Source organism: Lissotriton vulgaris, chromosome 9 (assembly GCF_964263255.1).
Source record: "Lissotriton vulgaris chromosome 9, aLisVul1.2, whole genome shotgun sequence".
In the NCBI taxonomy this organism is placed as follows: Eukaryota; Metazoa; Chordata; class Amphibia; order Caudata; family Salamandridae; genus Lissotriton; species Lissotriton vulgaris.
Genome location: NC_141697.1, coordinates 976,285,703 through 976,310,167, shown reverse-complemented (window position 1 = coordinate 976,310,167; position 24,465 = coordinate 976,285,703). Strand labels below are relative to the sequence as shown.

Genomic DNA, 24,465 nt, shown 5'->3' with positions numbered 1-24,465 from the left:
ATACCTTGGCACAGGAGTGTACTACTTAGTGATTTTTTACAATCATTACCACTAAGAAATACCTCTTTTTTCCTTTCACTGTAACATTTGTGTTTGTAAGGTAAATTCCAGGTCGATTTGATGTATCCTTTACCCAACCTTTCATACAGGCCTGCTGGTATATATTTTTGGCAGAATTGAAACTGAAAAGTCGTAATCGGGATTGTAATCGTGCCATGTATTATCCATTCAATGACAGGTCTTTCTGACATTGTCAATGGTAATCTCTCAAGTTTTTCAATGCTCAGTATCGTATAGTCTGCTCCTTTTTGTGCTAAACTGATTTGTTTATCAGTAAGGTTAAAGATAGATAACAATGACGTTGTGTTGATTAAACGCCATGGCACATAACCAGAACACAGGTTTTGCAACGTCCAGCCTAGCTGTACAATAGAACGTAATTGGGACCGGCCATGTTGTAACATTAGCATGTCTTGCTCTATTATATCAATAGCAGATGATACGATGCTGTCCAGTGGATAGATTCTAGAGGACAGAGTCGTTAACCCATTGTCTACTATTTATTTATTTTATTTTATATTCTTCTATAGCGCATGAATAGACCCCCGGAGGGGTATCTCCGCGCTTTGCCAGTGAGAATATCCTCAGATGTTAAGTGAAGAGGTGAATGGTGCATTTAGAGAGAGAGATCAGTTAATGGGGAATAGATGTGTTTTTAAGACCTTACGAAAGGTCAGATGGTTGTTCAGTGTTCTCATCTCAAGAGGCAGAGAGTTCCAAAGCTTTGGTTCAGGGTGGGCCAGGGCTCGCCCTCCTTGTCTGGCCTTTTTTATTCTGGGCACCTGCAGAAGCTGTTGGTTCCCAGAGCGCAGGGTTCGCCCAGGGCCATAAGGCAGGAAGATATTGGCCAGATATTTGGGGCCTTTGCCTATCACACTTTTGTGAATTGTGCATAGGGTCTTAAAATGCACTCGTTTCCTCACTGGTAACCAATGGAGTTTGGTCAGCAGGGGGAGGGAGGGAGTCCTGGGGGGGGCGTTGAGGACTATCCTTGCTGCCGTGTTTTGGATTACTTGCAGTTTTTTGAGCTGCCCTTCATTTGCTCCCAAAAGAAGGCCGTTGCAGTAATCCACTCTGCTGATGATTAATGCCTGCACTAGTGTTTTTCTATGGCAGTCTGGCAGGTAGGGAAACACTCTCCTTAGCATACCGATGGCTCGGAAACAGGTGCTTGCCACCTGGTTTACATGGTCCTTGTAAGTAAGTGTTTGGTCTATTAACACTCCTAGGTTTCTCACTGTGTTTTTGGGACTAGGAACAGGACCTAATTCCAGGGGCCACCAGTCCGGTGTCCAATGTGTTATTGCTACAGAAAATGATTTCTCCAAATTGATACGGTCAATTTCCCGTATTTTTTCTGCAGTTTCAATCTGTTTCAATTTCCAAGCTTCATTGTAAGCAGCGTATATACCGGCGTATATGAAACATTTTGGACGCTGTTTGCGAGGTCCCATTATGAAATCTCGCAAGTCAGCACCTTCTTTAAGTAAAGTTAAGTGTTGCTTTATTTCTAGAAGTGTGGATTTCTGTAGCCAGTCAAGGCATAGTTTTCCTACACTATATGTTGTTAATATCCCTGGATGTTGTCTCTGGGAATATCTAGGGTCTGGCCTGCTGTTTCAACCCCTGTATTTTGTTCAGGAATCTATTTTGACAGTTATTTGTGTCTATGGGCCAGATCAACCATTTTTTCCAAACAGGATTTTTTCTGTTTTGTTTTAAAATATAGGACACGTCTAACCCCTCATCTGTAGTGGTATTTCTATCAGGCATTGGTTTTGGTATAGACGGGTTGTTTAAATCTTTTATCTTAGCTAAGCCAAGACAGGATGTTTGCTGAATTGTATCATTCAGGAATATTATTTGTTCTGGGATCATGCAGGCTCTGAATAATGCTTCCAGACCTTGTATCTGCCACTCTTTTGTTCCCCAGATAGTTTTTGTTTCAATGTTCTTTTTCCAAAACTGAAAACCAAATGTTGACATTTTGTCATAAAAGTTTTCAGAATAAATCAATTTAGTATTTGTCAGCATGTTTTTCATTCCGGTCTTATTTAACCCATTCGATGCTGTTGACGGAACGGTTCCGTCATGCACGTCGGTTGAGCTGTGCGGATGACGGAACCGTTCCGTCATGACTCCGCCCGCGCAAGGCGGAGTCAGCATGGGCGGGAAATTCGCGCCGCAGCGATGCGGTTAACATCTTGAAAAAAAACATTTCTGGATCAGTGTGACTAAACCCTGAAAAGTATGGGAATTTTTCATAAAACGTTTTTGAACTGCCTATTGGCTGAGTTGGACAATTTTCCCACTGATTATAGGTAAATACATTTCTAGGATTCGCAGATTTATGCAGATAATGATGACCATAGTAGTTATAACAGTACCAGCCACATGCATCAATGTTGCTGTTTGCGAATCCTTAATTGCGAAAATTAAGGAATCGCAATTAAGAATTCGCAAACGGCAATGCATCAAAATTTTGCAAATATTTTTGCGATTTCTTATTTTTCCTTAATTGCGATTCTCAATTTGCGAATCACAATTAAGGAATCCCATTGCCATTGATTCCTATGGGCGAAGAGGCCCATAGGAATCAATGGGAAGGCATTCACAATTTGCGATTTTCAATTTGCGAATCGCAAATTGAAAATGCAATTTCAAGGGTGCAGGGGGGGTCCATAGAACCCCTCCCTGCACCCCAGAAATTAAACTTAAGTGCAATTTACACACACACATGTCCCAAGGGCATGTGTGTGTGTAAATTAAAACTTTCAAAAATGCAATTTGTGCATATTTGAACGTTTTCAGTAAATTAGCATGAAGTTCACCTTCATGCTATTTTACCACTTCCAAATTGCGAATTCGCAATTAAAAAATGATCATGCATTGCAATTAAGAAATCTGAAATTGCGATTTCTTAAATGCAAGTCAATTGCATTCGCAAACGGCCGAAAATTGTGATTCGCACCGTTTGCGAATGCAATTGACTTTGATGCATGTGGGTGTACATCTTTTCATAATTCGATGAGCCCTGTAAATAATCATGTTCTGTAGATTTTGCTGACATTCCTAAATCTGACATCATATTATTAATGTTTTCAAAATCTAAATCATCAGAAAAAGAACTTGGTGTCACAAAGTCACTTAGTGAAATCTTGAATTGATGTGGATACTTCAAGAGCTCTACTGGGCCATAGAAATCATAGTCAGTTCTGTCCCATGCTATACCACCAGGTATAAGCTTTGCTGTGAGGTTCACTGATGATAGTTCTATGTTCTCTATGTGAGAGGATTTGTTTGGTTTCAGGACCAACTTGATGTTCTGACTTGCTGTGTCCATTGTACTGTATTTTCCATCAATCCATATTCCCAAATTTAAAACTAGGATCAGCCACAGTAGAAGGGTAAGTACACCTAACACAATCCATAGTTCAATCCAAGGGGAAATCAGATATGTTTCTTTGAGTTGATGAAAAAGTTCTGTAATTTTCATTTTGAAAGTTTTTGTTGCTGGCTTGTCTTCATGTTCACTCGAATCATCGGAAAAGTCATCAAAGTTGATAAAGTAGCCAGATGCAGGTCTGTCAATTGGTGGGATTGCTTCCGGATTACCATTGATCTTTGCATTTTCTTTTGTTACATTTGTATAGTCCAAGGCTACATCGTTGTAGACTGGTGTTTCTTGAACTGTTGCAATTTGGGTTTCAAGAGGCACTAGTTCCATTGCTTTGCTGCATAGTTCTTTTTTATTCACTGATGGTTTGTCGAAAGTGATTAGTCTTTCAGTTTGAACCTCTTGAATTGTAGCAAGATTTGGTCTTCTGCTATTTCTTGGGAGTCCACTGGGCCTATTATTATTATTATATTTAATTTTATACAGCGCACATCTACCCGGAGGTTTCCCGGCGCTAAACAGAGAGAGAGAGAACGGGGGAGGTGCAGAAGGACTGGCTCTAAAGATAAAAGGGTCTACAGATTAAATAACCAAGTTAGATGTCATCGACATAGGATAATGCCTCATCATCATACATTTGTAGTAATTCTGTTACCCTTGCTGAGAATAATCCTGGGCTAATCTTGAATCCCTGCGGGAGTCAGCAAAATTGTTTTTGCGACCCCATTATTGAGAAAGCGGTCAAATACCAGCTTTCAGGAGCAATGTTTTGACAGAAGAATCCATTAGAGATATCTAATGTTGTTTTATATTTTTTGCGCACGATGTTATTCATTAGTGCTGCACTATGAGAGTTTTGGACTGCAAAAGTTTTGCAGCAGGAGTTTAAATGTCTGCAGTCCAAAACTAGACGATATGAATCGTCTGGCTTGGAGACAGAAAACAAAGGATTGTTCATTTGTGAGATGCATGTTTCAATCACCCCTTGATTTTCAAGTTGATCTAAGATCTCCCTGACTTGTTTTTTAGCTTCTTGTTTAACTGGGTACTGCCTTTGTGCAGTAGGTTGATTTTTTAACTGGATTTTGTGGGGAGGAGAGTCCTCATCCCATCCTACATGATTTTTATATAAAGCAGGAGCTTGGGCCACTGCCCATTTTCTTGCAAATGTGTATTTTTTATGAATCGAGATATGATTTGAGAAGGCAGGCATAATAATTTCTTCGCCATGAGGGCAATCCCTGACAAACTCTGGTGGCCAGTCTTTTTCAGCATGATGTCATAGCCTTTAGAAAGATTCTCCCAAAAGAGACCTTTTATTTTCCTAGTTTTATCTCCCTCTATACATAATGTTATTTCATAGGCACTCTGACCCCCTAAACACCTTTGTTCTTCTTTTAATTCAGCCCTACCGCTCCTTAGCCGATTCTCGGCGGCGGTGGGCGCCATCTTGAGTGAGGCAGTCGGGGAGAGCGCTCTAGTCGCGCCCTACTCCCACCCTCCTACCTTCCTATATAATGTGCATAGCAACCAGACGGCGCAGCGGGCTGGCGCAGCGGGCGCGCCGGATACGCGCCGAAGCCGCGCCTAAGCCAAGCCCGTCTGCGCCCGTCCGCGCCAGGACGGCGCCAGGCGCAGGTCATGCTGCTCCCACTTACCCTGTACTCAGGTACGTCTCTATTGAGCTGCTGTCTATGCGCCCTTCCTTACCCAGTCCCTCCTGCTGTGTGCATTCCTTTTCTGACCACCTGTGTGGCCCTTACATCTGTCGATCGTGTGGTTGGTCATCTTCCAGTCTCGCCAGCCCTATTACCCCCCTTCCCCCTCTTCCTCGGCATAAGACAACCTCCTTTAATGGCGGTCTCATTAATGCCAGATCTTTAGCTCGACATGGTCAAGACATCCATGATCTTATTATAACAGCCAATCTTGATGCCTTGTTCATTACTGTATCTTGGTTGCACGAGGCCTCAAATCCCGACCTTGCCACCGCTCTCCCCCCTGATTACACCATCTTCAGGCGAGACAGACCCATCGGTCGGGGAGGCGGATTGGCCATCATTGTAAAAAATGCACTCAAGTGCCACACATTCGATCTGGCATCCCTCAAGGACTGTGAATCCCTGGGATTTGTCATCCAAACTAGTTCCTCCTCCGCCTTTTCTGGAGAACTCGTCTACCGCCCCCCCAGAAATGCCACCACTTTCCTGGACTCCCTTGATGAAACTCTGGCAGCCTTCCTTACCCATTACCCTACCTTCACTCTTTTTGGAGACTTTAATCTTCATTTGGAATCCGATACTGATCCCCACGCTCTTAATTTCCGCCACTCTCTTGAGATTTTTGGTCTCTCCCAATTAGTTTCCCTCCCTACCCATTGTGCCGGACACACCCTGGACGGCATTTGTACCAACTTGACCTCCCTAGTTGCTTCCACCCCCGTGCCACAAATTTGGACAGACCACTGTCTCATTCCCTTCTCCATCAATAACAAAACTTTGCCCCCCCTTCCTATCAAACTCCCTCACACCCCCTTTCCTATTAATTGGAAAAAGGTAGCTGAGTACATCAAACTCAACCCTCAACCAGGGGTACCTCCCCCGTTCATCACGGGTGACGTGTCTCTAGACTCCACAAATTTCCACCAGTGGATTGAGAGAGTAATCTCTGTCAATGCAAAACCCGTTAACCAAAAACCCGTTCGTGGAAAAAAGAAACCCAATGCCCCCTGGTATACTCCGGCCCTCGCTGACTGCCACCTTAAGTGTAGGCTTTTGGAGAGAGAATGGAGAAAAACCTACGATCCAATGTCTAGATCTATTTACATTCTCCAGAGAAAGCAATATCTCTCAAATATAAAAAAAGCAAAAAAGGCATTCTTCACTCAAGCAATAGATTCTGCTAAACAGAAACAACAAACAATCTTCAACATCGTGAAATCTTTTACCCACCCCAAAGCACTGGCACTTGAAATCCCCCCCTCGCAAGCCCTCTGTGATCAAATTGCTGATTTCTTTGAGGAGAAAATTAATAATATCCACAAGGACTTCCCCCCGGCACCTATTCCTACCCAAGAGCCTGACACAACTATTCCTTCATTAAACAAATTTAAAGCAGTTTCCCTAATGCAAACGCATAAAGCCATACTAGCCTGTAAATCAGGTGCACCCACGGATTCCTGCCCCCCAGTTATTTTGCATCACCTTGTTGAGGCCGTCAACCCTCTAATTAATGCAATTGTGAACGAATCCCTCGATTCTGGTATTGTTCCTTCTGAGTGGAAGAAGGCCACAGTCAAGCCCCTTATGAAAAAGCAAAATAAATCCCCCACTGACTTGTCTAATATGCGCCCAATCTCACTCCTCCCTGCGCTAGGCAAAATCACTGAGCAACTAGTTCATGATGAACTAAAGAATTTTGTGGAAAATCATCGTATTCTGCACCCACAGCAATCTGGCTTCCGCTCCGGCCATTCCACAGAGACCGCTTTGATTGAGTTGTCAGACACCATCAAGTTCTTGCAGGATGAGGGTAGGCAGGCCGTCCTCATCCTGCTCGACCTAACCGCGGCCTTCGACACCATCTCACATGTCATTCTAATTAATAGGATGCGTGAGATTGGTGTCTCGGGCTACACACTTGCCTGGATAACCTCATTCCTGTCCAATCGCTCTCAAACGGTCTCCTTGGGCACCTTTCTTTCCGATGAACGATCCATCATCTCGGGGGTGCCCCAGGGTTCCATTCTGAGCCCCCTCTTTTTCAATGTATATATGGCCCCCCTCCTCACGTTGATCGAGTCACATGGGATTCTCGTGACATCCTACGCGGACGACACTCAGCTTGTCGTCACTATCGATAAAAAACTTCCGGATGCCGCCATCAGATTTCAAAACTGTCTGTCAGAAGTCTTTTCTTGGCTAAATTTGCATCATTTAAAATGTAACAGCGCCAAAACTGAAATAATTCCCCTAGGTAAAGGCACATTCTTTTCCCCCAAAGACTGGTGGCCTCATAACTCCGAAGCACCGCCAAGCGCGGTTGCTTCAGCCCGCAACTTGGGCGTTCAATTTGACGCTTCCCTCAGCTTCGATGAACATGTGCGCATTACCGCTGGTCGCTGTTTCAGCCTGATCAGGCAATTAAAGAAATTTTTCAATTTTCTGCCCATCACAGCCAGGAAATCAGTCGCGGTGGCGCTTATCCTCTCCCGGCTGGATTATTGTAACTGCCTCCTAGCAGGCATCAAGAAGTCCTCTCTGAAAAAGCTGCAGAGTGTCCAACATGCAGCAGCCAGGCTTGTTTTGAAACTCCCCCGTAGGTCCTCAGCCTCTGCAGCCCTCAACACCCTTCATTGGCTGCCCCTCCATAAGAGAATCTTATTCAAGCTCCTTGTCACTGTATTTAAAGCAAACAGGGGCTTGGGTCCATCTTACCTGACCAAGCGCTTCCAGCATTATACTCCTATCCGCTGCTTGAGGTCATCTGGCGCCAACTTCATTTCCGAACCCCGCATAAAACTTAAATCCAAGGGTGGAAAGACCTTCTCCCTTCTGGCGGCCAGGGCATGGAACCGTCTCCCCCCCAACCTTAGGCATGCACCCTCAGAAAGCCTCTTCAGGAAATTTCTGAAAACCTGGATTTATTCTCAGTCTGACTCCTCAGTTCTCGCAGCTATTTGATCCATGCACCCCTAGACGACCTTCTGTGTGCTCAGCGCCAAGATGCTCCCTCCGGAGCGAAAGTTAGCGCTCTACAAATGACAATAAATATCAAATATCAAATATGGTTTATGGGGCACGCTAACTTGCATGTCTGCAGTTTCCACCTGAATGTATTCATTCGTGTCCACTGTCTCCAGAAGATTCATCAGGATCTTGCGAGCTATGGTCACTTCTGCTGCGCTGTCTAGCATTGTCTGGGCCCACTCTCCGTTTTTCAGTTGTGTCCTCAGGATTCTCGGCATGTTTAATTTTAATACTTGCTACCTTCTTTCTGGGAAATTTAGATTTTTTACTTTGATGAGCAGGATCTTTGTCTTTGGACTTGACTTGCTCTTCCTTGTGTTCCGACCGTCCTCTTCTTTCCGATTTCTGTGAGGAAGTCTGAAAAGATCGAGAGGGACGTGTATCAATATCTTGATATCTGTCAGGTTTTCTTAATTTATCCCTATCTCTAAGGTTATATCTTTTTTCAGAGGGCTCCCTTTGGGGAGACTTGTCCACTCCTCTTGGAGATTTTTTTCTCCGTTGGGGAGACCTTCCTCTGGACTGAAATTGTTTTTCTCTGGGAGTAGTTTGTTTATTACCCTCCCATTTCTTCTCCTGATAATTGAGATTGTTTTTAATAAACATTTTTTCAGGATTTTTAATTAGTTGTTCTAATCTGTAGTTTGTACTGTCAAGTTTGATTTGAACTAAATCTCTATATGCTTTTAATAATTCTTTTATTTTAACTAAGAGTTCTTCGCTTGACATTGTTTCAATGTCTGGGTGTGATGTGTAGCGGCCTGAAGAGGCCACGTGGCTCCTGGTCTACCGAGTGGACCGAGCCTGGTAATGTGAATTTGATGTTTTAGGGCGCCATTAAATAAGAGCAGGTGCTCTTGATATGTTAATGGAATTTCAATTTCCTCGAAAGGAGAGGCTCCTGGTCTACCTAGTGGACCGAGCCTGGTAATGTGACTTTGATGTTTTAGGGCGCCATGAAATAAGAGCATGTGCTCTTGGTATGTTAGTGGAATTTCAATTTCCTCGAAAGGAGAGTATTCCGCTGGAGATTCCGCTACTTTATAGTAGTGGAACTCACGTGTCACAGTATGTGCTGCTGGAAAAGTTATCCAAGAATAGAATACCTCTGTCTGCCGATACTCATGTGCCCCTACCACAAATACAACTGTACCACCTCTTGGTGATACCCCATTTTCTATAAGTTTTATAGTTATGGTTTTTCTTATATTGACCGGGATGAGTTTTGCATCAGGGTCTGCATTTTGGAGGACTGTGTCCTCTGCTAAGAGTTGATCTGCTAAAGCCTCTCTGTCTCTTTCTTCTTCACTTTCCGTCATTTTTACTGACGGAAATGTCTTTGTTGCAGATCCGGTTTTGTGGAAACAAAGATTAGGTGCACAATATTTTGGAACACTGTATCCTTCAACGTTGACTATACGTAAACTAATACATAAGATTCTCATCCTACTAAGTTTCGGCGGATATTAACCTTTCACCCACTCCAGACATCTATTGGAGTTTATACGAGAGAAAGGGGTCTGCGTGAAAAGCACGACTGAGTTACTCTAGTATCTTGCGTTAGATTATCGCCTTACCAAACGTTGGGCGCCATGTAGTGTAGTTCCTATATTCCCAATAGGCTCTGCACATTGGAATAACATAAACAGCAGTGTAGATGTAGGACTGGGGTCATCTAGGTCTCTACTGACTATGTTAGACTTAATTCATTTTTGCCAGCTAGCTCAGAGGTCCCTAGAAACTTTCTCGAATGAATAGGGAGGGGTTAACTTCCCTGATTTAGACAAGAAGGGATTAGCTTCTGACAACCATATAACATGACAACTTTGCTCCCCCAGAATAAGGAGTGTATCTCCAGAGTCGTTTGAAAACAATAGACAGCTATTTCACTCAGTCAATCGTGCATGCTTAATTCCACCAGAGTGCAGAGAAATAGAAAGACAGGCGTTTTCAATAAAAGGTTTTATTTTACTGAGCAGTCTTCTTTCCCATGCAAGATAAATGAATTGCCACAATTGCAATACTTATTATGAAGTAAAGTGCGTACAGTAAAAGGAGTATTATAAAATAATACTGTAAAAGCATTGATATGGTTTCTTAGCCATAAGATACTTTAAAACGGATAAAATATTTACACACATAAAAACAATGACTAACAAACTCAACTGGGGCTTCTAAGATACGCCTACCCCAGTGTACCTGATCTAAGCCTAATACGTGGGAAGGAGTAAGTAAGTTGCAGTTTTAAGTTAAGTTAAGTTTTATGCCAAGAATCTGAATCAAGAATTCTCTCTACGGTTTGAATCAGCTCCGTACCTTGGTTATAGAATGAAGGAGGTCTTGTATCTCGTTTCTCAGGACTCGATCTCCCAGTAACCCGCAAGGGTGACTGGAAAACACCGGAGCTGGATTTCTCGGCGTGAGAAAGGGCAGCTTCTCCAGTGTGTCAAAGGGAGGCGCGGCTTCCTTCGGCTCTCGCATCAACTGGGCTTCAGGTAAGTAGATAGCCGCTCTGCTCCACACCACCGTGTGTTTGCTTAAGGCAAGTGTTGGTATATTTATACCTGGAAGGTGCCGTGTTTGACGTAAGGTTGGACATAAGACGTCAATAAAAGATATCACTAAGAACTGACTGTTCCTTTAGTGCTCGCAGGAGTTCAATGACAAATCAAAACAAAGACATGGGGAATTCCCAGGTTGCTGAAGGTTTGGTGTGTCGAAAAGAACTTGTTGTGCTCTCTAGGAATCTAAGGAAGTAGCCTTGCCGTATTTGGGCTGCATGGGCTATTACTGAATATGGGCGAGATTCGTATGTCTTCATTAGGACATAATTTATCATAACCGCATGAAGGCATGAATCAGGGATATTTAATTAGGGTCCTAGATACATTCACAACAACTTGTTGGTGGAGGTGCGGTACACAAGACGCAACATTTGCACACATGGCCTGGAGTTGTGACCCTGTAACACGCTATTGGGAAGACATATTTACACATGTAAGTCACATAACGGGGGTGCCAATGACGTGGTCCTTGCTGCTAGCTTTACTGGGGCATGTGCAGGGCATCCCGGTAGTACACCGCAGACTCGTGGTAATGCTGCTGTTAATGGCCAAAAGACAAGTGGCAATACACTGGAGAAAACGGAGACCACCCACAATAGCGGACTGGATTAGGGCAGTGACATATTGCAAGGACCAGCTAACGCTTTACTGGGAGCAGATGCCTAGTGGATCTCACCCATCGGATATATGGGCACCTTTCACTGAATGGCTGAGATTGGGAGGAGTAGATTATCAGACGGAATAGATGGTGCGTAGAAGCACTGCTGCTGCGGTGAACGACTCCTTGAGGATGGGTTGCGTGAAGGAGACCGCATGTATGTATGGACATATAGGGAGGGCTTATAGAGGGACTGCTGTAAAGGTTGGTAGGTAGGGTGGGCAGAGCGGGCTAGAATATACGTACACACTGGAAGACGACAATATCCGAGACTTGAGGACGGCAAGGGGGGGGTGGCACTCAGGGGTTTGGTTGTTGCTTGGGTTATGATTGGATTTTAGGCACGATAAATTAGCTATCTCTATGCACTGTCATGGACATCATCTTGCTGCCTGCCTCCGAGGTTGTTGGCACTGAAGCTGTGTATGTTAATCTTTGAACAATAGCCGCTGGCCTCCGGGTTGTAGGCGAATGGCAGTGTAATCTCTGATATGTGCAATACAAACTGTTAAAAAAATAAATAAAAATAAGTCCTGTCTGCCTTGAACCCCGGAGACTGGATGGTTTCATTAGACTTGCAGGACACCCATTTCCACATCCCCTTTCTGCCTGCCCACAGACGTTACCTGAGGTTCATGGTGTGCCAAGAGCCCTTTCAGTTTGCTGTGCTCCGCTTTGGCCTTACCAGCACCCCTCAGCTGTTCACCAAGGTGATGACGGTGGTTGCACATATGTTTCAGTCTTTTCATACTTTGACGATTGGCTGTTGTAGGTGAGTTTTCCCTAGGTCGTCGTATCCCACCTCCAGACGACTTTGTCTGACCTCTTGTACTTGCTCAGGTTCACTTTCAACATTCTGAAGTCACACTTGATTCCCTCTTAGACGCTTCCTTTCATCTGAGCTGTTCTGGGCACGTTGCTGTTTCGGGCCTATCCTCCTGAGTAGCAAGTCCAGGCTATGATACTGATGTTTCAGCTCTAGCCTAGACTTTGGGGTGACTGACTCGGAGGCCATTGGGCCTCAGGGCCCCCTGCATCCTGCAGTGGGACCTGAAGTTCCAGTGGGCACAGCGTCAGGGGAATCTCTCCGACTGGTTCACTTCTCAAAGGGAAGTGCAAAATGCATTCAATGGTGGCTGACGAACAGAAGATTGGGTCAGCCATAGACCCCTCTCCCTTCCCCAACGGGGGTTAACTGTAGTGACAGATGCGTCACTACTGGTATTGGGTGGCCTTCTGGGAGAGTTGGAGATCAGAAGACTATGGTCTTCGTCCAAGTCCAGGCTCCACATAAACCTGTTGGAGCTTCGGCCGATCCGATTGACATTGAAAGCCTTTCTTCCGTCGATCAGAAGAATGCTGGTGCAGGTGTTTACGGACAACACCACTGCCATGTGGCACTGAAACAAACAGAGCTACGTAGGGTTGTGGACTCTTTGTCAAGAGGCCTCTGGACATTGCTGGGACATCAGGAAATTTCCCTGGTGGTTCAACACCAGGCAGGCTCTCTGAAAGCCAAGGTAGACTAATTCAGCCATCAATGCCTAGCAGATTTCAAATGGCATCTACATCTGAAGATGGCACAAGGTCGCTTTCAAGAGTGGGGGGAGCCTTGTTTGGATCTGTTTGCCAAAGCTGAGAATGCGCAAGCCAGAAGTTCTATGTGGCCAGGGCAGCTCTTGGTCAGACACCCTTTTTATCTCTAAGAGAGCTCTGGACTCCTGTACGCCTTTCTGCCGATACCACTCTTGCCCAGAGTCCTCAAGAAGATCAGGAATGACCGGGCCTAAGTCATTCTTGTTACTCCTTCTTTAGCAAAGAGAGTCTGGTATCCCGAGTTGCTGAGTATGAGTATAAGGCCTCCCTTGAGGCATCCCTTTTTGAGAGGTTTTTCTGTCGCTGCAACAGTGCAGGGTATTGCACCCGAACCAGTGCACAATCCGCCTTTATACTTGGGGATTGAGCGGTGACAGTTGACAGCCTTCTGTCGTCCTCCAAAAGTTGGTGATATTAATCTGGCAGCTAGGCGTCCCTCCACCAAGACGGTATACTTTTGCAGTTGGGACAAGTTTATGGTATGATGTGTATCTAAGGATATTTCCCCTCTCTCTGCACCCTTATCCCAAATTCTATTGTTCGTTCTTTTTCTGGCCCAGCAGAACTTTGCTCTGGGCACTGTTATAGGTTGCCTGTCCACAATTTCGGCACTTGCAGTTTTCGGGCTAGCCTTCTTTGTTTGAGTCATCTGTTGTGAGTTGGTTCCTCAAAGTTCTACAGCGTATGTTTCTATACAGGCCATTCATCATGCCCCAATGGGATCAAAACCTAATCCTCACCTCTCTTATGTGCATGCCTTTCGAGCCGCTACACAACTGCCCACTTTGTTTGATTACAGTCAAGACGTGTTTTCTAGTGGCCATAACAGGAGGGTCAGTGAATTGCAGGCACTCTCTGTGCACCCTCCTTATACCATATATCTGAAAGAGACACGTTAATGATAGATTTCTTACCTTAGAATATCCCCAGGCATCAGACTGGATCCGGAAAATTTTGCTTAGCAATGCCCCTGCGGGTCAGTATGTGGCGTACTGCGGCTCCGCGTCCGCCGCTGGCGTCGAATGCGCTGAGATTATTTCACAGAGACTAATTGCTGGTGTCAGTTCTTTCTTTCTCCACGCCAGCAAGCGAAGATCCGAGAGAGAGTGGTACTCCTGGTCAATAAATTTGACTTATTTCTGAGACTTGTCTCTTGTTTTTGTCAAGAGTTCGACTTTTGGTGCAGTAGGGATGCCCGGGTTTGCGTCTTTTTGGGACTGCCGTAGGACCGTGTTGGTGACGGACCCGCTCAACGTTGTGTCGAGGGATTGCTGGCGCAGCGGACTCAATTTTTCATCAGAATCGGGGACAGGTAAGTCCACGTGCCATTTAAGGTCGAAGGAGCGGTGTTGCTCTTTGTCTACCCCTCACCAGGCACGGGACTCGGTGGAGGGGGCGGGTGGCTACCCTGTGGCTCCTTTGGGGCCTCCATTGTTGCCTGTGGCTACCCACATTTTGGAGACCGCACGAGCCTCCGTAAGAAGCACAGGTACTTCTATTGGCCATGGGCTGTTTCTTGTCCCATCGGGTCCCTCCGGAGCGCCTTTGGGCTCCACAGACCCATTGGGTGGTTCTGCCCCGTGCTGCCGCCTTTTTGCCCCGGTTACGCCAGCAAGATACTCTGTGGCGCCGTTGGCTCCGGCCTCGTCGCCACCGCCATGGGCTCTGGACTCGGCACAGCCGTTGGCTCTGGACTCTGCACAGCCGTTGGCTCTGGCCTTGACGTCACCGCTGGTTCCGGCCTCGGCGCTGCCGTTGGCTCCGGCCTCGGCACTGCCGTTGGCTCCAGTCTCGGTGCTGCCGTTGGCTCTGGCATCGGCACGGCTGTTGGCTCCGGCCTCGGTGCCGGCATTTGCTCCGGCCTCGGTGCTGGCGTTGGCTCCGGCCTCGGTGCAGGCGTTGGCTCCGGCCTCGGCGCTGCTGTTGGCTCCACACAGTAGGGGGGAGAGATCAGGTTAGCGACTGGTGAGGTATCCGCCAGTTCCTCATATCAGTTGGCATCCGGTTCATCAAGGGGGTTATGGTAACCATAAGGGCCCTGAGATCCCTCACAATTGTCACCATCTCCAGGACTGTCAAAAGAAAATCGTACTGGCTCCAATTTTGAGGACATGGTACTGGTCAGCGCCGGAGTCAGCATTAGACAACGCCATCCAGCTGTCAGGGTCAGGTATGACGATGGGGCCTGCGCCACCGCAGAACATCTGCAACGCCGGGAGCAACTGCACTGGAGCATGCTCTTAGGAAGGTTGCGGTCTTGCGAGCAGAGCCGCTCTGGATTGAGCAGCAGATCCAAGAAGTCAGGCTAGCTCTGAGGGTGGAGCCGTTGGCCGAGTTTCAGTAGGGGTCTGTCCCAAACCTATGAGGCTCGAAGGTGCTCCAAAGGGGTTGGGCCGTCCAAATATGAGGTGCATGGCCTCATAAAATACCTTGATTTGTGTGGGGGTCGCTCCGGCAAACTGAGAGGTGCAGAGCGGACCCTGGCAGAGGCAGAGCGAGGCCTAGAGGACCGATGCAGGGGAGTTAAAGACTGCTTCAACTTCTTGGACTTTTTACGTTTGTGGGACTTACACAATGACTTGGAGTATAACGACTATCGTTGTGATTGGGTCCGCAAGCAGACCCGGGAGATTCTGCATAACCAGGGTCTTGAACATCGCAGGGTTGTCGGGCAGCAAATAGTTTGAGGGAAATTCCGGCTGCGGCCTGGTGTTCATGGTGCAGCAGACCTTGCGGGTCTTGAAGTCGTCTTGCTTCAAGCACCACAGGCGTACCAAATGAGGGTTTGTCACAGACATCTGCCTGTGACAGGCACCACATGGCTTAAAGCCCACTGGTTTCTTAGGGGCCATCCCATACATACCAGGAGACGTAATATTGCAAAAAAGGTTCGACCAAAGCAGAGAGAAAAAGGCAGTCAAAAAGCGATAGGGAGGAGCTTTCTCAGGAACTGCGCTGACTGGCATGGAAAGAAAAGAACTGGTGTGAGCACGTAGGGGTGGCACCTCTATAGGCACCTTGTATGTCATTTCTGGCACAAATGATGTAGAGCCAAACAACGCTACCTACCGGCACCCATGGATACTGCTCAAGAGTTTCCAGATCACACCTGGAGAATATTCTAAGGTAAGGAATCTGCGACTAGAAATCTTTATCAGATAACATCTTTAGTGAAAAGGGCCGACGTGCCTAATAATCGTTCACTGTAACCTATGTACAGCTTGTCTGCTTGAGTGGCCAGCAAATAAATATAAATACAAAATATACATTTCAGAATAAGGAATATGTTACTATTAAAATCAAAGGGAATTCTGCTACTCGTGAATATTTCCTAAACTCAAGGGAGCAGAGAAGACATGACACGATTTTACCAGGTTGTGGATAGCACATGCTAAAGAAAGTTCACCTAGTAGTGCATCAATCTCCTCTAGATTCCCATTATTCTGCTCTTCCACACAAAGCCGCAGCAGCCTGAAGAATGGTGAAAGGCACAGGGGGGACACAAGCCTGTGAAAATAAGCAATGTATTAAAGTTGAAATGCATGTTTTGCCTTACAAAAAAAAGCATGGTCTGCAATGAAGAAACATTTTTTTTATATTGTCACCACTACACCTTGAGCTTAATTACCTATTTGAAGTTACCACATAGTGCACAGAGCTGTAATGTTATGAGCAAAATTAAGAAAAGCTTTATGAACGTTTTTCACCTTTGTTGCTCATCATTCAAGACATGTGAGCCCTGACGCAAAAAACAAACATCTAAATTTCCTTAAGAAATAAATTGTTGAACACAATGGGTCAGGAGAACTCTGACTTAGTATTTTCCACCTGGGTAATACTTGGTAAAAGAGAAATTGATTTGGATAATTCTGTGTCTCTTGAGTGTCCCTTATAAGATATTGCTCAAGTACCTTCAGAGGTAGCTCAGATTTATATACTGCTAAATATATGATATAACCACTGCACTGGAAAACCACAATTTAATGTCAACCAATAGGAAAAAATGCTCCAAGAAATAATTTGCAGATCTCTGACAATAGTCTGTCCATCAAATCATTCCTTCTCCCATAGATTCATCATGATATGAAAGTATCGCTACCTACAAACTGGGCTATGGAAATGCTTCTACCACCACTAAAGGTCATAAGAGTGACTCCGATGACTCCAACATCAAGGCAACAACACCACAACAGCTATAATGAAAGTAGGGATAGCAGTTGGTATTCTATACGAAATGCCACTCATAGATGCACCTCTGTTCTGACCACATTTCTTAGTAATATCAGAACGAGCAACTGAACAAGATTTGCAAAAACGTTTTCATGTGCGCCCTTAAAATTATCCAAACCCAGAGCTGTGAAGAAAAAGCTTTGAGAAGGGAACAGGCGAAAAAGGTAGGCGGGCACATGTATCTACAGAAAGAGTGAAAGCATGTTTGCCTTTTACTGAAATAGTTTATGACTGCAATTAAAGTATTAAACTACTGATTAGTGGCTGACAACCGACTTGTATTAAATGAATTGAAAAGTAGAAGCTGCCCCGTGAGGTAGCTTCTACTTTCTGAATCATGGTACATTGCTCTAGAAAGAGCAGGCAGTGGTCCAGTGAACCTCTGCATGCACCCATCATGTCCTTTGCCCAACTGCTAAATATTTTTAAAGCAGGTTTTTAAAAAGAGCTTTTAAGATAAATATAGCAAGCCACTCAAGAGGCTGCAAATGCAGAAATTGTGGTTTGGGTACATTTGAGGACTCCAGCCCAGCATTTGCTGTTGTATACAGTTCATAATAAAAGATATTAGAACATTAGTCTTATCGTAAAAGGAAACTCAGGTCACACAGTAGTTGGTGTGTAAAAAACATGACCTAGGCATAGTGCGTCAGGATCTCACATAGCGTTACAAGGGTGAAGGCTGCTGGCAGTGCCTTAAATATCAGTCTCTCTGGGAAAAAAATCTGGAAAGAATTAGGCTTCAACTTGTTGTAAGCTGCTTGCATCACATAAGTAGGTAAGCTTCTAAAAACGTGGTGTGGAAGATTTGAGGTCTTCGAGATCGCATGGATAGGCTCCACAAGAGTATAGTTGAATAGTGAAAGCGATTATGCCCAGTTTCCCAAAGGCTTAACAATACCAATCAGTCTGTGTGACTTTGGTTTAGCAGTCTAGGCTAAATATTTATTTGTTCTGCAGCCTTTAGAGAATGCAGTACAAAATACCAGGTAACACAACATTAGGGGAAGAGGTGTGGCGAAGCAGCCAGGGCGACTGATGCAGGAATCTGGGGCTTACGGTTCCATCCCCGGCACCGGCGGCAAGTCAGTCCAGTACCATGTGACTCTGGGCAATAGCTTGCTTAATCTTACCGAGGGCCCCCAGCGCCGGGACAGCACTTAGGAGGTAGCTGTGCGCTTTACAAATACTGTTTTTTCATATTTCATAGGGCAAGCTGGAAGAGGTGTCCAGTCCAACTGAATTCTGAAAACAAATAACAATCCTGTCTCACTATAGATAAACGCAGTTTGCCCACAACTCGTTTCAGGGATTAGGGTCATCATTTGATTGTCCGAAGGTAACCATCTGAAATTTAGATTAAAAAATAAAGTGGAACCTATGAAGGGACCCAGTATTGAGCCCTATTTGACTTAGGTGTTCTCATTTGCACTTTGGGATTAAAGAAAAAGTTACTTAACTTCAATAATAATATTTCCGGTGGATACAATATAACTCACAGATTTGTCACAGCCCTGCTTCTTCCCCGGATGCCGGGATTATTCATAACCATCACTGCATGCTTGATCTGTGAGGCAAAAGTGCGCCATGTTGGCCATGTAGAACTTCAGTATATGTCAACCACTGGGACATGTCTGATCAGCTGTGGAGGCACATCCATGACTCTGCTAGAGTGGGCAAGAATGCCAGCCAGAGATTGATTATTTGCAAAGTTATACCAGATATTAATGTACAGGATGACTCAATGAGAAATGCTGGGAAGCATTTTGACATGGGTGAAGCACACAAATAGTTGCTAATCGAATCTGTATTAATGTGTATAATAAATGTAGTTAGAGACAGCACATTAGGGATCCAGCCTATTCAGTCACTCCTCTTCTATTATGAGCTTGAAAGAAAGACGGAATAGTAATGGATTGCTACATGTGAAAAGGAGACACCACATTTGAAAGAAAGTATGGACAGCTTTATAGAGCCAGTTTACCCAGGTAGGTAAACTCTTCTGGTCTGTATTCCTTGATCTTCTCCATTGAGGTACGTAGGTCCCTTGTTATGGGGAGCTTGGTGCTTCAGGGTCAATGCCTTGTACATTATGCATTGTCGAACTGGCAGTCAGTGCAGTCTCACCTGAAAAAAGGATACTGATGTGCATTTGGGTATTTTGTATAGCAGGCGGACTGTTTCGTTTTGGGTAAATGGTAACCTCTGGGTCAGATATTCCTGGAGACCCAAATACAGAACATTGGCATAGACCAGCCTAGAAAGAATCAGTGTCCTGACCACCGTAACGTGTGCATCATGTGGCAGAAAGTGAAGAAACTTCTTCAGCATCTGAAAGATCCATTGCCCAGGTTTCTGCCCAATGGCGTTGGAGGTGACGTGGGGGGACGCTGTTGAGCCATGCGCCTGCCCATCGTGGAAGGGGATTCAGCCCAAACAATAAGATTTCCATTTTGTCTGGTTGCACTGCAATTTATTGACATGCAGTGCTACCATGCAACAAGCAAATGCATCCTTTGCCAAATCCCCATCATAAGTGAGCAGGAGTTGCTTATCATCCATAGAGTCAGTGAAATTGGAGACAATTTTAAAAATCTCCTTCCCGTCATAGTCAGACTCTATGCATAGAGAAGGTGCTACGGGCCCCTTAAGGTCCTTATGATATTGTTTAAGAGCCATTTTGTAGCATGCTTTGTCTATTTCCAGATAATGGTGCCGCCAAGCTCTTTCCAATTTTTAGCAAGCCTCTCTTTCCTGAGCTAATTCCTCTAGGAACCAGCATGCTGAGTGGGTAATTGTAGCCTTCTTAGTAACTGTAATAGGAGCTACAAAGTCAACCTAGCTCCTAAGCCAAGACCTAATAACGTTGTCACCCTCCACAATTGAATCTGGTCATTGGATCACTGATTCGAAAGCTGTTCACATCTGGTGCACTGACGTAGTGCATGATTTTCCGGAACCACCCTCTACTGGTTGTAGCGCATGAAACCCAAAGTTTCCAGTGTAGCAATTCAACCTCAAAGACTAAGCATAGTTAACTCCAAACCCAATGAGTAAAAATCAATCAGTCAGCATTTGTATAGCGCTGCACTGTTACCCCCAGGGATATCTGGGTGCTTTGGGTGTGATGTCTCAGCAGAAAAGCTAGGTTTTGTATTTCTTTCTGAAGACTGCCAGGGAGGGTGATGTTCAAAGATGGAGGAGAATGCCGTTCCAGGTCTTGGCGACGATGTGGGAGAAGGAGCGGCTCCTGCTGCGTCTGAGACGAATTGGGGGGCAGGTGAGCCTGTGCTAGTGAGGAGGAGCGCAGGTGTCTTGAGGGTAGATGGAAGTTCAATCGATGGTTAAAGTATGCTGGTCCTTGATTGTGTAGAACTTTGTAGGCGTGCATGAGGATCTTGGACGGGCATCTCTTCTGAATGGTGAGCCAGTGGAGGTTTCCGAGGTGGGGGTGATGTGGGTTCATGTTGGTAGCGCCAGGATGAGTCTGGCTGCATCATTCTGTATGGTCTGGAGTCTTCTGTGGAGCTTGGTGGAGATGCAGGTGTAGAGAGTGTTCCCGTAGTCAAGGTGGCTGGTGACTAGGACCTGAGTGACTTTCTTTCTGGTGTTGACTGGGATCCCTCTGAAGGCTTTGCGGAGCGTGCGGAGGGTGTGGAAGCAAGAGGAGGTTACTGCGTTGACTTGTTGATTCATGGTCAGTTCGCTGTAAGGATGATGCCTCGGTTGCGTGTACGGTCTGTTGGCATAGTCGTTGGTCCGAGTTCTGCTGGCAAACAGCTGTGGTCTCATACGAACTGTCCTTCCCAAAGATGAGCACAAATGTCTTGTCGGAGCTAAGTTTAAGGCCGTTGCTCTCATCAAGTTAGCTACATCAGTCATGGCGTTGCAGAAATTTGTTCTGGCGGTGGATGGGTCTTCGGTGAGTGAGAGGATGAGTTGAGTGACATCTGCATATGACATTATGGTAACAATATGGTGAGGCTGTGGGATTTGACGATGTCTGCTAGGGGGGTCATGTAGGTATTGAACAAGGTGGGGTTGAAGGATGATACTTGTGGTATACTGCAAATGATATCCTTGGGTTCGGCGGTGAAGGGAGGCAGCTGGATGTTCAGAGTGTGTCCTGTGAGGAAGGAGGTGATCCACTCGAGAGCGTTTTGATGTACGCCCATGTTGAACACTGAGTTAATGAGGGTGTGGTGGGAAATGGTGTAGAACGCAGCAGAGAGGTCGAGGAGGATCAGGGCCACAGTCTATACGCGGTCGAAGAGGGTTCTAATGCTGACAGAGGCGCCGATCAGTGCGGTCTCAGTGCTTTTGTTGGCACACAATCCTGATTGGGAGGCGTTGAGAAGGAGGTTCTGTTCCAGCTATTCGGTGAGCTGTTGGTTGATGGCCTTTTTAAGTATCTTGGAGCAGGTAGAACTGTCGATACATTTTGGTGAAGGGTTTCTTTTTTCTCTGCGTGCTTTCACCTGGAGGTATTGATGATGCTGGGGAGATCTGTGATAATTGGGTTTGTCGCAAGGTTGAACAGACGGTGGGGGCAGGGGTCAGTGGGCACCCCGGAGAGGCGGGAAGACATGATGGATGTAGTGGTCTGAGTGTTGAGCGGAGACCAGATGGTGATCATTCGACTGGTGTGCACTGGTTAGTTGAGGCTGTTAAGGTTGAGGGCTGTAGGTTGGTGCTAGAAGTTGTTGTAGATTGTGGCGATCTTGTTGTGGAAGTAGTCCGGGAGGGTGTCACAGAGTTTTTGGGAGGATTAAATGTTGTTCTGCGAAGCTGCTAGGTTAGCAAATTCCTTGATTATTTTGAAGAGTTCTTTTGTGTGCTTGGTCGCTGTATTGATGTGGGCAGTGAAGGCCACTCTCTTTGCTTCCTTGATGCGTAGGTGGTAGTTTTTGAGGGCTGCTTTGTGAACTGCTCTGTCAGAGGGGGTTCTCCGTGGCGAGCCAACGTTTCTCGAGTCTGTAGCAGTTGCACCTGGTAGTTCTGAGCTCTGGGTGTAGCTTGTTTTGAGGTTTTGTTGGTTTTTGCTAGTTTAATCAGAGCGACTGTCAGCAAATATGGTGATCCATAAGGAGAAGTTCCAGGCGGTCTGATGAGACTTCGGGTTGGGTGGTGGTGAAGGCCTGTGACCACTGTGTCTCAGTTACCTTGCCCCAGCTGCGGTGGGAGGAGCTGTGGTGCTTGGTGATGGTGTGCTGAGCGTCAGAGATGGTGAAGTGAATGATGGTGTGGTCGGTCCAGGTGAGTTCTGTGACGTGGCTTAATTTGATTCTTTCGCTGGAGGTGAAAATAGGGTCAAGTGTGTGTGACCGGCTCTGTGCGTGGGTTCAGTGACCAGTTGTGTGAAGCCGATGTCATTCAGGTTCCCTAGGACACAGATGACGGAAGGTTCAAGTGAGTTGATGGTGACCTTGTCTCTGCAACTGTGAGAACCAAACGACACTGAGGAAGACCAGGAGCAGTGCACGAGCTGTTCCATGTTGGAAGTCGAGAACCAGAGGGTCGGAGTCCGGAAGGAGCACCAACTAGCCTTGGCAGCTGCAACAGGCATAGAAAGCAAAGAAGGAGCAATGTGGGGACCAGCAAGGTCCAAGGGAATCATCACATGCAGGGGAGTCAGAGCAGGCCCCAAGCAAGCAAGGGAGCAGACTGAAGCAGAAGACGACCCTCAAGAGCACCCACAGGCCGACGGCACAGGAGTCACAAGAGGACCTAGAGCATTTCACCAAGAAGGAAGGCGCAGAGGATGCAGGGAAGGCGCTTTACTTGGCGGGAAGAGATGCTGGAGGCTGGCGCTTCTTTTAGCCCGAAGATCTCTGGAGTGCAAAGCCAAGTGGCAACGACAAGTCGGCGCATTGCACAGGGGTTTGGTCCCAGCGGTTCCCTGAGGGATACTGGCCTCAAAATTGCAGAGAGGACAGGCCAGGCCTCAAGGGAGTTACAGAACCACCATCTGTGTTGCTGAGACTTTCGAAGTCCATGGGACGTCAGGAGCAGCAGACCGGTCAGCTTAGTTGGGATGCCTGTAGATGCAGGGGAGTGACTCCTTCACTCCAAGGGCGATTACTTTGGGTGCCCTTGATGCCCATAGGTCTGCTGAAGATCCTGGAAGAAACAAAGACACAGACGACAAAGAAGACTCACAGAACAGTGAGATACGGGGGCTGCAGGAGTCTTCCTTGAGGCAGTCTCAGTTCCAGGCGAAGTGCAAGTGTTCAGACGGTCGAAGAGTGACGTGGTTTCAGACTTGACTCTTGTCCCAAGTTGAATCCGAGGACCCACCCAAATGTAAGCCCTTAAGTACCCTAGGAAAGGGTTTAGGACAACTCAAAGGTCCCTCCCAGAGGAGGGGCTGGACAGAGGGGAGAATACTACTATGTCCTTTGTCCAGTTTCGCGCCAGAGCGGGAGCCAGGTGCTCCCTGAACTAGTTCAAACTGAAGTATGCACGGAGGGCACAAAATGTGCCCTTCAAAGCAGTTTGGAGGCGCTGGCAAGCACCCCCACCCCACCGCAATACACTAAGTCCTGTCTGGGGAGGTGGTCACACCTTCCTGTGACAAGAAATCTATTGTTTTACCTTTCCCTCCTCGTACTTGGCTCCGGAGCAGGAGGGAAGAATCGTGTCTATGGTCGGCAGCAGCACTAGCTTGCGGTCAGACCCTAAACGGCTGTAACCAGGAGTATAAGAGGGGTACCCCAAGGGAGCCCCCAGTACGTGGGATTATACTTCCAGCACTGGAATCGGTGTTGGGGTATGATTCTATTATGTTTGATACCCCAACATGGTCGGGTTCAGTGCTACCACTATATAGTTGTACAAAAGGGGGTGGTGATGGACGGAGCATCTGAACCAATCAAACACTCACACCCAGTCAAAAGATCTGGGTTTAATCCATCACCGTTCTTTAGCCCACTCTGCCACCCCAGTTCAGACATGGCCATATGCATATCAGTCTGACCCTGTGCCTCACAGGAACAGTCCAGCCCGAACTGCCAAGCCATTCCTTCCCTGGACTGGATTCAAGCTTCCTAGGACTGGTTTCTGGCATTACAGCCGTCTTCAGCCAGGCTTGCTTGAATCCAGTGGCAAAGTGAGCAAGGGACTCACGTCTGAGCATACCCTGCCAACTTATGGCGAACAAAGCGGTACAAAAGGGGGTGGTGATGGATGGAGCATCTGAACCAATCAAACACT

The 24,465-nt window shown here is 46.3% G+C and overlaps 1 protein-coding gene across 1 annotated transcript in view; it reads right to left on the bottom strand.

The window, feature by feature from the left end:
• FANCD2 (FA complementation group D2) overlaps positions 1-24,465 on the bottom strand; it is a 1,101,131-nt gene that overhangs the window by 723,236 nt on the left and 353,430 nt on the right. Inside the window, exon 24 of the mRNA XM_086938826.1 lies at positions 16,430-16,530. Coding sequence (XP_086794952.1) covers positions 16,430-16,530 — 101 coding nt within the window. The remainder of the gene's footprint in view (positions 1-16,429; positions 16,531-24,465) is intronic.